The 15,000-nt window shown below is 48.7% G+C and overlaps 1 protein-coding gene across 1 annotated transcript in view; it reads left to right on the top strand.

The window, feature by feature from the left end:
• Nucleotides 1-15,000, top strand: part of LOC143292951 (ras-related protein ced-10-like) — a 19,714-nt gene that overhangs the window by 1,809 nt on the left and 2,905 nt on the right. The window contains exons 2-5 of the mRNA XM_076603669.1: nucleotides 1,847-1,918; nucleotides 10,941-11,058; nucleotides 13,396-13,458; nucleotides 14,314-14,448. Of these exons, the coding sequence (XP_076459784.1) occupies nucleotides 1,847-1,918; nucleotides 10,941-11,058; nucleotides 13,396-13,458; nucleotides 14,314-14,448 (388 nt within the window). The remainder of the gene's footprint in view (nucleotides 1-1,846; nucleotides 1,919-10,940; nucleotides 11,059-13,395; nucleotides 13,459-14,313; nucleotides 14,449-15,000) is intronic.

Genomic DNA, 15,000 nt, shown 5'->3' with positions numbered 1-15,000 from the left:
AATATCAGTGTGACCATCTGAGTATTTGTATTCCTGACGCATTGCCTCTGTGTGTGTGTGTGTGTGTGTGTGTGTGTGTGTGTGTGTGTGTGTGTGTTTGACTCTGTGTGTGTGTGTGTGTGTGTGTGTGTGTGTGTGTGTGTGTGTGTGTGTGAGATATCCCTCCCCTCTGAAGCTGCAGACAAATTATACGCACCATTCCCTTTTCTTCTTCTTTTTTGTCGTTGTTGTTGTTGTTTTGTAAGTTTATATGATTGTTTTATAATGTGTTTGAGAAAACAATAGATATAGTGTTTTTGTTTTTTAATCAGCTGCAAATGTAATACTCACCTGATATAAGAACCAGGAAGTACAGTCAGTTTCATCAATTGCAGACACGGAAACTCCGGCTTATATCACAGATTGACGTAAGTTTACATTTGGGCCAACAGCAAAGTGAGAGCTGTATTATCAATGGTTTCTCCAGTCAATGGGAAATCATTTACGGCTTGGTCTTTTGTGAAGGATTATGATTCTCAAACTAGGAGGCAAAATTGCACTGGCTCTTAGTGCTGCAGCCTTGGGGGCTGGCTGCCGTTTGGGAACCATCCCAACGCCGACTGTCCTAAAACCCTCTTGGCCGAGAGAGTGGGGATGTAACTTGGGCGAGACACTCTCTACTATAATCAAATTCTAGCCCAAATTGTCGGAACAGCAGTTGCCTCCTCTGCTGTTCTGATGGTCATAGTCGGACACGACTGACTATCACCATATAAGTGAACTGAAAGCAGTTTGTGTGTGTGTGTGTGTGTGTGTGTGTGTGTGTGTGTGTGTGTTTAAGTATGTGTATGTGTGTGTGTGTGTTTGTTTGTTTAAATGTGTGTGTGTGTGTGTGTGTGTGTGTGTGTGTGTGTGTGTGTGTGTGTGTGTGTGTGTGTGTGTGTGTGTGTGTGTGTGTGTATGTGTGTTATCCCTCCCTCTGAAACTGCAGGCAAATTATACGCATTATTCTCTTTTCTTCTTGATAATTTTTATTATTGTTACGTAATGTGTTGTGAGAAAACAGAATATAAAGTTGTTTTTTAATCAACTGGAAACGCTATGATACTCGCCTGATATGAGAACAACGAAGTACAATCAAATTTATCAGTCGCAGACACAGTAACTGAACCAATAGCATAGATGGCCCACTGATTCAAGCGATAATCTGTATATTTGTATGGCTCTATTTGACTGATAAGATATAATTTATACGTTCATTTCTCTAATGTCGTGAGGATAATGTCACGAAACAGCCCATAGGCCAAAGTAAACAAGTGTCCATTGCTACTATCATCATAATTATCATTATCATGAGTAGTAGTAGTAGTAGTAGTAGTAGTAGTAGTAGTAGTAGTAGTAGTGGCAGAAGCAGCAACGCGTGTTCAACATAAAAAGGAAACAACAAACAAATAAAATGAATGAAAAATAAAAAGATAATCTAAACAGCACTAAATGGAAATAGCTAAAAACGAATATACAGATTACTGAAATTCACATGCCTCTCCATTTCAGTCAGCCAAGCCGCATTGCACATCTTCCCACACCACACACACACACACACACACACACACACACACACACACATACATACATGCACACACACACTACGCGCGCACACACGCACGCATACACACACACTCTCTCTCTCTCTCCCTCTCTCTCTCTCTCTCTCACTCACACACACACACACACACACACACACACACACACACACACACACACACACACAGTGTTGAGGAGGACAGGGAGGAGAGGTATCATCATCATCATCATATTCTTCTTCTTCTTCTGCTGCTGCTGATTTATACAACCCACTCTTTTTCAGTGCGGTGGGAAAGACATGTCTGCTCATCAGCTACACGACAAACGCTTTCCCCGGAGAGTACATTCCAACAGTGTGAGTTTCACCAATGTAATAATAATAATAATAATAATAATGGTATTTATATAGCGCTGAATCTTGTGCAGACACAAATCAAAGCGCTTTCTCACCAGTCATTCACACGCATGCATAACTCTAAAACTGTAGAAACTAAAGACAAGGAAGGGCAGGCAAGGGAGGCTATTTTGGGAAGAGGTGGGTTTTAAGGCCAGACTTGAAAGAGCTGAGTGTGGAGACTTGACGAAGCGAAAGAGGAAATTCATTCCAATCGCAAGGTCCAGAGACAGAGAAAGAAAGGCGGCCAACAATCGAGTGTTTGAATCAGGGTGTGCGTAAACAGAGTGGATCCGAAGCCGATCGTAGTGAGCGAGATGGAGTGTAGAGGTGAAGGCAGCCGCAGAGATAGGAAGGAGCAGTTTTGTGAATGCATCTATAACATAGAGTGCTGATCTTGTACCTTATTCGGTGTGAGACAGGGAGCCAGTGGAGATGTTGCAAAAGAGGAGTGGTGTGCTCAGTTCTTTTCTTTCTGAGGACGAGTCGGGCAGCAGAGTTTTGTATGCGCTGAAGGGACTGAATGGATGAAGCAGGCAAACCAGACAATAGAGAGTTACAGTAGTCAAGGCGAGAGAGAATGAAAGAAACGACAAGTGTAGATGTTGCGTCAGTGGACAGATATTTCCGGACGGCACTGATGCGCCGCAGTTGACAGTAGCAGAACTGACATGTCTGACTGATAAATGTTTGCATGGACAGTGTATTGTCAAGGACAACACCGAGGTTCCTGACTGACGTGGAAAGAGGGATGGATGTACTGCCAAGTTTGATTGTGTCAATTGTGATGGAAGACAGTTTTTGTTTAGTTCCTATGATCATTGCTTCAGTTTTGTCTGTGTTCAATTGTACTTATTTCGAGTCATCCAGTTTTGAATGTCCAGGAAGCAGTTGGATGTTTCTTGCAAGAGCGACAACAATTTTTCAGGGGTATCACTCTTCTGGAGTTGAGTGTCATCAGCATAATCATGATGACTGATATTATGGCGGCTGATAATTCCAGCGAGAGGAGCAGTGTACAGTGTGAAGAGCACTGGGCCTAAAACAGATCCCTGTGGGACTCCATGTTCGATTTTAACGGGTTCAGATTGGAAATGATCAACAATGACAGACTGGAATCGATCAGTGAGATAAGATTTGAACCAGTTTAGAACAGTAAGATCATGGTACTTAACCTTATTGCCACACTGGTACATACTGACTTCGGTTTCAGGATGCTTGGCGCTTGGTGTTGAATAGAAGATTTTTTTTTAAATAATATTTTCAATGACATTTCCCCAAAACAAAATTAATAGACACTTAGAAGAAAAAAAGAAAGAAGATTAGAATGAATAAAAAAACAAGCACTTCATGATTTTGACATTCACTACAGCTGAACGAAAGACACACACACACACACACACACACACACACACACACACACACACACACACACACACACACACACACACACACACACACACACATCGTCATCGACATCTCGAAAATAAATAAATAAATAGATAAATGATGATAATGACAATTACAATCACCATCATCATCATTATAATAAGTAGGGAGAAAGCGAGTCTCCCTGTCGACATCCTCTTTCTACTGGAAACCAGTTGGTTGTTTGTCCGTTGACAAAAACTGCTGACTTTTTATATGCTGAATAGAAGTTTGTGAACTTGTATTTTCTGGTTCAGATTGATGTCTGTTTATAGAAAGGCAATGTTTAGTACTTTCTTCTGTGTGTCATAAAGATAGAAACAACTCAAACAACTCACAGGGGCATGGATGGGGTTTTTGTTTAGCTTTAGATTTAGCACAGATAGGCAGTACAATGACTCTGTCCGTTTTCATCACATCTGCTAAGGAAAAAGTTGGGGTGAGGAGTGGATAGAACGGAGGGGAGTGGTGGAGGGGATCCAACGCGCCAGGCACACCCTGGCAGCCTGCACCGAATGTCGTAAGAATGAAAGACCCAGGGGGCGGATAAAAAAAATAATAACAAAGATAATAGATGAAATACATGAATAAATAAATGAATAAATAAATGAATAAATAGACAAATAAACGATTAGAAAGGTAAATAGATAAATAAGAAAGTAGGTAGGTTAGTAAGTACAACAGATAAATAAATGAATAAATGAATGAATGAATGAATGAATAAATAAATGAATGAATGAATGAATAAATAAATAAATAAATAAATACATTCTATATGATTTCAAAGTAGATACGAGATACATGACGCAACTGAAATATCATAATTAAAGAAAAGAAACCGAACAGAAATGGGCCTCGTTCAGCGAACTCGCGCACACATACAGACGTCTTCACTACTTGAGGCTGAAGGTGACAACTGCACTGACGACAACGATGACTATGACCATGATGAGGCTCTATTGACGTGTTTATCAACCTTTTACCTGTGCATGTCATTAGTATGTTTGAATACTTAAATAAAAAATTATTTGGTGTCATATACTGTACCATGTCAAACTGATGCAAACTAGGCCTATCGGTTTCCTCTGCTTGGCCAAATTTCGCGCGGCTAACAGTGAAAAGACGAGCAGTCCTGGCCCGGCCCGCTCTCAGCCAATCAAACGCCTCTAAAAGCTATAAGCGCTGAATCATTCCTTTGGCCAAGGCTCTCCACGCCATCTTGTTAGGTTTACGCTCTGTCTCGTCTTACGCTTTTTTTTTTTTTTTTTTTGGCTATTAAGCGTATTCATTTGCTCTTATTTTGCTGCATGTGGCTTGTGTTTATTGTATTCTTACATTCTGTGTACTCGATTCAACTCGGCACCCTCGATTCGTTCGTTTTTCTCTACCTCTAAGTCGATCCTGTCTTTCCTTTCTCTGTTGGGGGTCGGATTTTCGCTGGGTGCCTAAGCGCGGGTTCCATGCCTCGTGTGCCATACCACGAAGGCAGGGATCATGATGCTGGGACTGAGACTCGGCAAGAGACTCTCCCAGGCCCAGAGCTCATGATTCCTCCCAATACGGACCACGGCGATGCGTCTTTAGACGCTGATCGCGGAGGCGACTTTCGTACCAGTAAAACGGTCATGAAGGGGACCGGGGGGAAAGAGGTACGAGCGTCGCCTCCCGAGGTGTCCCAGCGCGAGGCAGGGAGAAGGGGGAGTGGCAAGTCCTCTCCTGGTGGTGGGGACTCGCAGCTGGGTGCGAACTCCCAAGGGGAGGCCGCGCCCGGCCGTTACCCGGGTCCCCACTCGGAGACGGCCCTCACGGGCCCCAGTGTTGTTCCCCCTCCTCCCTTCTCTGTCGACCCCCCTCACCCACCTCCTTTTGGGAGGGGGGGGGGAATTTGGTTCCGGGGGGGAATCTCTAATTTGCCCACCCCAGGCCAAGCCACCCCAGTCTTCCCACAGGAGGGGATTCGGGGCGCATGGCAACCTGCTCTGCAGGTCTTCCCACTATCCGGCTGGTCTCCCCTGCTGGGGGAGGCCCGTGCGTGTCAGGCGGTTCCGGGCAGTCAGCCCGTTCGTCTTCGGGCGGGACTGACACCCAAGTCGGACCTGACCTCCCTCTGACTTGGCCAGGTTTTTCCCTTCATGGAGGTCAAGGCACCAGTGACCCTTGGGGTTCGGGTCACAGTATGACTGGTGCCCATGGGTGGTTACCCCCATTCTACCTGTACTGGGGCGCACCTATGTGCACGCTGGGTTGCCAGGAGTACCAAGGGCCAACCCCTTGTCTGCTCCCCACTGGACCCAACCCAGCACATCTCACACACAGCCCCGACAAGTGGGATCGACTTCTTGTCGGTCAGGTTGAGCTCCTCGACCAATATTGCCACTCTGTCCACAAATCGGGCCTCTGTCAACCCACAGGTGACCTCCACAGTCACAACGGCCTCCTTGTCAGGACCGACGGCTGCTGAGGGGCCCTACTCAGCCCGGGGGAGCCTGCGGTTCCCACCTACCCAGCCCTCGGTCCTACAGTGAGATGAGTGGGTGTTTGTCCCCTCACAGCACTCGTGGGTCCCTCTTGCATCCAGGGACGCCCTCTCTGAAAAGGTGTGGCACCCACCATCCCAAGCATGGTTGGACCTACGGTCCACACACTCCCCACCCGCTTGAGGTGTCAAGGACATAACAGCGGCGGCCATGGTCCCGGCTCGGGATCGTCCCAGCTCATCCCGCTGGGCTGACCACAGCTCACAGGACGCCCCAGTGGGTACATCCACTTGAGATGGCACCCAGCAGGGGATGGACTGCGAACAAGAGTGGGAGCCCCTGTCTTTGGATGAGGACGAACAAGCGGATGAGCACTCTTTGCCCACATCCCAGGGGGACAGATTGAGCCCGCGCCTCCCTAGGGACCAGCCTGAACCAAACTCGGACTTTGCCGAGCTCGAACTGGCCCTCCCCAATAGGGTCAGGTATGCCGAATCAGTCCCTCAGGCTACTTTGTTACCTTTGACCCTCCTTAGGCCATGTGACTAACTCCAGAACCACAAGGCGACTCAGAGTGCCAGAAATGGTGCAGGAATGGCTTAATAAGCCAGCCCGCACTGTCAGGGGTGCTGCTTCCATCCCTCCTCCAGGCAGGGAGTCCCTCTCTGTCCCGGGCGCTTTTTCCCCAGGAAAGTTCCTTAAAGATTCCTCCAAGGGAAGGGTGTGGTCCTGGTACACACAGGACCACCCTGCCTACAGGGAAGCAGAGCCCTCCACGCAGGACAGGATGTTGGTCTCACAGCGCACCACCTTCCACACTTCAGCTACCCTATCCTTTAAAACGTTAGCAGAGTGGGACAAATTGGCCCGCCACTGCCTCCTCGAGGTTTCCACGGCTTATACCTTCTTCGACGCGTTCCTCCACAGGGCCAATGAGCTGTGGGAACAGCGTCCGGTTAATCAGGACACAGGGTCTCCTTCCTCTGTCCCGCCTGGCCTCTTCACCGACCAGAGGTTAAACGCTTTTGGCAATAGGGTAGCATCTGGTCTCATGGCAGCTGCAGACACAGCTACCAGCCTTCACTTCAATACTGTGCTAGCGTGGCGTGATGCCATTCTCCGCCTCTCTAACATTCCTGTGGAGGAGAGTGCTGCCCTGCGGTCCATCCTAGCACAGCAGCACTCCCTCTTCGGCCAGTATGCGCCCCATTTTGTCAGCCACAGGGCAGAGACAAACAGGGAGGTGGCCTCATATTTGGCCCACACCTCCCAGGGGCTCCAGGGTTCTATGCCATTGAAGAGACTGGCCACCAGGGCCCCTCCATTTACCACGCCGCCTAAGTCAAAGCGGCGTGTGCAGAATCAGCGGCAGAGGAATAAACCACCTTATGTCCGTCCAAGCCGACCGGCCATGCCCAAGGCCAGAAGGCAGCACCCCCAATGACTGGGCCCCAATTCAGCATTGCCAGTCGTTCAGCCCCTCCAAGTAGGAAACTTGTCCCGGCATGCACATCAATGGCGTGCTCTGGGACTCAACGACGGGATTGTATCGGTGCTAGAGTCGAGGTACATGCTGCCTTGGGCGGAGGACCACCCCCCTCTAAGATCCACTCCTGCTCCTTATGTGCCCAGCTCGACGGACCAGGAGAGCGTCTTAGAGAAAGAGATATCGCACCTACTCCTCATAAGGGCGATATCTCAACTCTCGGACCCGGGCCCCGGTTTTTACGGCTGGTTGTTCGTGATTCCAAAGGTCTCGGGAGGGTGGAGACCAGTTTTGGACTTGTGCCCCCTCAACAAATTCCTCCCCAAAATCAAATTCAAGATGGACACACAGGCACAGATTCGGGAGACCATCCAACAAGGCGATTGGGCTACCTCTATCAATCTGAAAGATGCTTATTTTCATATCCTCATCCATTCGGCATCCCGTCAGTACCTGAGGTTCGCGTGGAGGGACAAGGTGTTCCAGTTCCCAGCCCTCCCATTTGGTCTGTCCCTTGCCCCTTTCCTGTTCACCAAGGTGGTGCGGGAATTGGTGTCCATCGTCCGCTCGGAATCCATTCGTCTGTGTGTACCTGGATGACTGGCTTATCCTGGCCCAGTTGCAGGCCCTGTGCCAGAGTCATACGGCCAGACTTCTAGACCTTTGCTCCCAACTGGGGTTCCTCATGAACCAGGAGAAATGCGATCTGTCCCCAAGTCAGTCCTTCGACTTCTTAGGGATGAGATTCGACACGCAGTCCATGATAGTCTCTCCGATACCAGATCGCTGGGACTGTCTGGCAGGCCTCCTCAGCCACTTGCGCCGTTCCTCCCAAGCAACAGCGCAGACACTTTCTTCCCTCCTGGGCATGATGGAGTCCATGGCACCTCTCATTCCCCTGGGCAGGGTTCTCAAGCGCCCTCTCCAGAGGGCACTGAGGTTACGCTGGTCCCAGAGCACTCAGCCATGGGATACCCAGATATGTCTGGGCGATTGGTTCCTCGAGGTGACATCAGAGTGGTTAATCACCCCTCTTCGGACACAGGGGATGCCCATAGCCCCACCTACTCTTTAGGTGGCACTCTTCACAGACGCCTCCTCCATGGGCTGGGGAGTCCACATGGACTCACTCCATGCAGCAGGGACTTGGTCCCCGGAGGAGCGCCTATGCCACATCAATGTTCTGGAACTGGAGGCAGTTCGCAGGGCTCTCCTGCACTTCATGGGGGAGGCCACTGGCAAGACCATCTGCTTGTTCACGGACAAGACGACGGTCGCATGTTATGTGAACAAAGGGGGGGGGAGCGCACTCGGCAGACCTCTCCCTGCGGACCGAGGCTCTCCTCCGTTGGTGCCACAGCAAGGGCATTGCACTTTCAGCGAGACACTTAGCAGGAAAAGCCAACATCTCGACAGATGCTATCAGCAGGTCCAAGAGTATCATACGCACAGAGTGGACCCTGGACAAGGACACCCTTCAGGGGGTGTGGGAACGGTGGTTTCGGCCGATGGTGGACCTTTTTGCCACAAAGTTCAACAAGAGACTTCCCACTTGTGTCTCTCCGGTCGCCGACCCAGAAGCGTGGGCAGTGGATGCTCTCTCTCTAGACTGGAGCAGTCTGATTGCCTCCGCGTTTCCTCCCTTTCCAATTCTGTCCAAGGTGATACGGAAAGACAGATTGGAATGCCCGCAGCTGATCCTCATTGCGCCGAAATGGCCAGCCCAGCCCTGGTTTCCGGACCTTCAGTCCCTGACACATGTACCACCTCTGGAACTTGAAACCAAATCTCATCTGCTGAGGCAGCCTCGCTCGGGCACTCCTCATTCCAATCCTCAACGGCTCCTCCTGCATGCATGGCTGCTGTGCGGTTGGAACTGTCAGCATCACCATTGAAGTCTTCGACCCCTTGGTCGGCCTCTGTGTCGGCTGCGCTGACCCAGGGGTGTGCCTCCTCTGACCTCCTCTCCATAGTCACCAGAGCAAGGAAGCAGGGAACGGAGACTTTGTATGACTTTCGCTGGAAGAAATGGTTGCGGTGGTGTACAGCTCAGGGCATTCCCCCTACTAACCCTACGAGCATGCAGCTGGCCAACTTTCTGACTCACTGCTCCTCGGTTCTCATCCTGTCTGCTAGTTCTGTGCGAGGGTACAGGTCTGCCATCTGTACCACAATCAAACAGCTAGGTGGTCCCGCCTTTGAAGCGGATTTCTTGCTCAGAGAGGTGGCTAGGGGTGCCCCTCTGAAGGAAGCTAGAAACCCCAGAAGAGTGCCCCTCTGGGACTTGTTCCTGGTGCTGGATTTCATTCGAAAACAGCCCTTCAAGCCATTGGGGACTATTCCTTTTGACGTGCTCACCCTCAAGACCACATTCCTTCTGTTGCTGGCCACAGGCCGTCGTAGAAGCGAGATTCATGGTCTTAGTGGAATGCCACAAGATCTGGCCTTCCACAGAGATGGTTTCATCACTATTCGTTTCCTTCCAGAGTTTCTGGCTAAGAACCAAGACCCTGAGGTTCCTTCCCATTCTCTGAGGGTCAGACCTTTGTTTGATATTCTTGCCCAAGATGATGAGGATGGGCATCTCTGCCCTGTTCGGTGTCTCAAATACTATTGGGATAGGTCTCGCCATAAGCGTTCTTCTCAGAGGCATCTGCTCATCTCCCTCAATGAGAATTACAAGAAAAACATTGCTGCAGGCACCATTTCCCGCTGGGCTTCCCAAGTCATTCGTAGAGCCTACTCTCATGCACACAGGGATATCAGCTGTCTTCATCCAGAGCACGCGAAGTGCGGGCCATAGCTACTTCGGCTGCTTTCCAGCACTCAGTGCCACCGCAGCATGTCTTGAAGGCAGCATTCTGGCGGTCTGAGAATCCCTTCATCAATTTCTACCTCAGGAATTTCCGTATGACCAGGGCTGACGGTTCCAAGGGGATTTCCTTTGTCGCGGCTAACACTGCCGTCTCAGTTACAAGGGCTCCCCATACGAACCAGTAGGCGTCGCCCTCCTCCATTTGCTTTGAATTCTGCATCAGTTTGACATGGTACAGTATATGACACCAAAAGGAGGAGTTTGTATTATACTCCATGTTTGGTGTTACATATACTTACCATGTCAAACTCGAATGCCCGCCCGTCCATCCCGGCGTCTCTGCCGTGGTTCTCATGGGGCATTTTCTTCGATGGCCACGGAATGATTCAGCGCTTATAGATTTTAGAGGCGTTTGATTGGCTGAGAGCGGGCCGGGCCAGGACTGCTCGTCTTTTCACTGTTAGCCGCGCGAAATTTGGCCAAACAGAGCAAACCGATAGGCCTAGTTTGCATCAGTTTGACATGGTAAGTATATGTAACACCAAACATGGAGTATAATACAAACTCCTCCTATCAGTTTGTTCTTTATTGATTTCATTTAAGTGTGTGTGTGTGTGTGTGTGTGTGTGTGTGTGTGTGTGTGTGTGTGTGTGTGTGAGACAGACATGCAGACAGAGGAAAATCCATAACGTCGAAACTAACAACGACGACGACAATGACAACGACCAAAAGGCGATGAAGTAAAAGATAGTGCTGTGTGTGTGATGACGGCGACAGGTTCGACAACTACTCAGCCAACGTGCTGGTGGACGGCCGGCCAGTAAACCTGGGGCTGTGGGACACTGCTGGCCAGGAGGACTATGACCGCCTGAGGCCTCTGTCCTACCCCCAGACTGTATGTATTGCATGATGGTGACCCCTGTCCTACCCCCCTACTGTAGGTATTGCATGATGGTGACCCCTGTCCTACCCTCAGACTGTAGGGATTCCATGATGGTGACCCCTGTCCCTCTTCCAGACTGTATGTATTGCGTGATGGTGACCCCAGTCCTACCCCCAGACTGTATGTATTGCATGATGGTGACCCCTGTAATACCCCCCCAGACTGTATGTATCGCGTGATGATGACCCCTGTCCTACCCCAAGACTGTACGTATTGCATGATGGTGACCCCTGTCCTACCTCCAGACTGTATTATTGCGTGATGGTGACCCCTGTAATACCCCCCAGACTGTATGTATTGCGTGATGATGACCCCTGTCCTACCCCCATACTGTATGTATTGCATGATGGTGACCCCTGTCCTACCTCCAGACTGTATGAACTGCGTGATGGTGACCCCTGTCCTACCCCCAGACTGTATGTATTCCATGATGGTGACCCCTGTCACACACACCCAGACTATGTATTGCATGATGGTGACCCATGTCCTACCCACAGACTGTATGTATTGCATGATGGTGACCCCTGTCACACACACCCAGACTGTATGTATTGCATGATGGTGACCCCTGTCCTACCCCCAGACTGTATGTATTGCATGATGGTGACCCCTATCCTACCCCCAGACTGTATGTATTGCATGATGGTGACCCCTGTCACACACCCCAGACTGTATGCATTGCATGATGGTGACCCCTGTCACACACACCCAGACTATGTATTGCATGATGGTGACCCCTGTCCTACCCCCAGACTGTATGTATGGCATGATGGTGACCCCTGTCCTACCTCCAGACTGTATGTATGGCATGATGGTGACCCCTGTCCTACCCCCAGACTGTATGTATGGCATGATGGTGACCCCTGTCCTACCCCCAGACTGTATGTATTGCATGATGGTGACCCCTGTCGCACACCCCAGACTGTATGTATTGCATGATGGTGACCCCTGTCCTACCCCCAGACTGTATGTATTGCATAATGGTGACCCCTGTCACACACCCCAGACTGTATATATGTCATGGTGGTGACCCCTGTCCCTCCTCCAGACTGTAGATATTGCATGATGGTGACCCCTGTCATACCCCCCAGACTGCATATATTGTCTGATGGTGACCCCTGTCCTACCCCCAGACTGTATGTATCGCATGATGGTGACCCCTGTTATACCTCCAGACTGTATGTATTGCATGATGATGACCCCTGTCCTACCCCCAGACTGTATGTATTGCATGATGGTGACCCCTGTCCTATCTCCAGACTGTATGTATTGCATGATGGTGACCCCTGTCCTACCCCCAGACTGTATGTATTGCTTGATGGTGAACCCTGTCCTATCCCCCAGACTGTATGTATTGCGTGATGGTGACCCCTAGCCCTGTCCTACCTCCAGACTGTATGTATTGCGTGATGGTGACCCTTCTCCTACCTCCAGACCGTTTGTATTGCGTGATGGTGACCCCTGTCCTACCTCCAGACCGTTTGTATTGCGTGATGGTGACCCCTGTCCTACCTCCAGACCGTTTGTATTGCGTGATGGTGACCCCTGTCCTACCTCCAGACCGTTTGTATTGCGTGATGGTGACCCCTGTCCTACCCCCCAGACTGCATGTATTGCGTGATGGTGACCCCTGTCCTACCTCCAGACTGTTTGTATTGCGTGATGGTGGCATCTTCTCATACCCCAGTTTACGTGTGGCAGACTGTACGAAGTTCATTAACATGATGATGTTGATTACGTTGATGAAGATTGTGGTGATGATGGTGATGGTGGTGGCGATGGTGGTGATGGTAGTGGTGGTGGTCATGATGATGCTGATGATGAAGAGGACACTGAGATGACTATTACAGTACGAAGGCTGTGTACTACCACCAAACTTTTGTAGTTCATGACCCAGACTGTACGGATTCAAGGCTGTTGCAGCAGCAGCAATCGTAGTAGTTGCAGTGGTGGGAGTAGAAATAGCAGTGTTCGTAATAACAGTGCGTGTTCGCGAGTGTGTGTGTGTGCTTGTGTGTGTGTGTATGTGTGTGTGTGTGTGTGTGTGTGTGTGTTTGTTTGTGTGTGTGTGTGTGTGTGTGTGTGTGTGTGTCTGTATCTGCGTGTGTTGTGCATGTCTGTGTACGTGTCCGTGTGGAGGGGGGGAGGGGGAAGGGGGGGGGGGAGTAGGGAGGTTCTTTCCCTCTTTTATTTCTGTAGTTGAAACATGTGCATCAGACGGGCACTGAAATCAAAGCAGAAATGATCAACATGAATTGCATGTATGAATATTGATTTATTTCCTTCCAGGATGTCTTCCTTCTTTGTTTTTCCATTGCAAGCCCGGCAAGCTTTGAAAATGTCCGCGCAAAGGTATCAACTCTTACCTCCTCCTCCTCCTTCTCCTCGCCCCCTTCTTCTTGTTCTTGTTCTTGTTCTTCTTCTTCTTCTTCTTCAACATAATCACCACCTTCTCATTCTTTTTTGAAAGGGAACGGAGCTGATTAATAAGACTACATTCATGACGAATGGAGTTAATTGTAGACTATGGGTATCTTTCCCCGCATTTCATCATCATTTTCATCACCGTTCTTCTTCTTCGTACTATTATTACCATTACTGTTATCATTATTATCATCATTATCATTATTATTCTCGTCATTAATATTATCATCATCATTATTAAATGCTAGCCCAGATAGTCGGGACAGCAGTTGCCACCTCTTCTCTCCTGATGGTCTCAGTCAGACACGACTATGATGCATACATATCATTGATTATGATAATGGTGATGATGAATATCATTATTGTTATCATTGTTATCATTATTATGATAATTATCATCATCATTATTACAACAGCTGAGTGAGAGCTGTATGATCAATTGTTTCTTCATTTCAGTGGGAAGTCATTTACTGCTTAGTCTTTTTGCGAAGGACTATGACTCTCAAACTAGTGCTGCAGCCTAATTAGGAGCTGGTTGGCGTTTGGGAACCATCCCAACGCTGACTGTCCTGAAACCCTCTTGGCGAGAGAGTGGGGATGTAACATGGGCAAGACACTCTCCACTATAATCAAAGTCTAGCCCAGATAGTCGGGACAGCAGTTGCCTCCTCTGCTGTTCTGATGGTCATAGTCAGACACAACTATTATTATTAAGATTATTATTATCATTATAATGATGATTATCATCATCATCATTATTACCATAAATGTTGTGTGTGGCAGTGGTATCCTGAGGTCAGTCACCACTGTCCCGGCACTCCTATAGTGTTGGTGGGAACCAAACAGGACCTGCGAGACAGCCCCGAAATCGTCGAGTCCCTCCGACGAAAACAGCTGGAGCCCATTTCGCACGTCAAGGTGTGTTGTTGTTGTTGTTGCTGCTGCAGCTGCTGTTGTTCTTTTGATAGGTATTGTTGACTTTATTTATTTATGTTTGTATATTTAGTTGCCTATTTGGTTGTTCATTCATGTATTTATCTATTTATCTACATGAAGAGACAAAAGGCAGAAAAAGGAAATGGACCCTTTTTGTTGTTGTTTGTTTGTTTGTTGTTGTTGTTGTTGTTTTTTGTTTTTTGTTTTTTTATTTGTTGTTTTTTGTTTTGTTTTGTTTTTTGTTGTTCTTGTTGCTGTTTTTATCGTGGAAGGGACATAACCATCGGTAGTATGTTTTAGCTGGTATGGCATGCTTCCCTCCCTTACAACGCGAGTGACCCTTTTTATTCTGCTGGCGGTGTGTTGGAGGGGTGAGTGGGTATGTTGGGGAGTGGTGGTGGGAGAAGAAATGAAGTTCGAGGGATGAGGATAAGCTTCCATCATGATCCTTTTGTCTTCGCCTTTTTGTTTTTCTTTCTTCTTTTTTTTCCAATCTGTCTGATGTGTTTTCAAGTCCTGAAATGGATGGCCCCT

The sequence above is a fragment of the Babylonia areolata genome, chromosome 18 (assembly GCF_041734735.1).
Source record: "Babylonia areolata isolate BAREFJ2019XMU chromosome 18, ASM4173473v1, whole genome shotgun sequence".
In the NCBI taxonomy this organism is placed as follows: Eukaryota; Metazoa; Mollusca; class Gastropoda; order Neogastropoda; family Buccinidae; genus Babylonia; species Babylonia areolata.
Note: the sequence above shows the minus strand (reverse complement) of the source record. Positions and strands in the feature narration are given on the sequence as shown.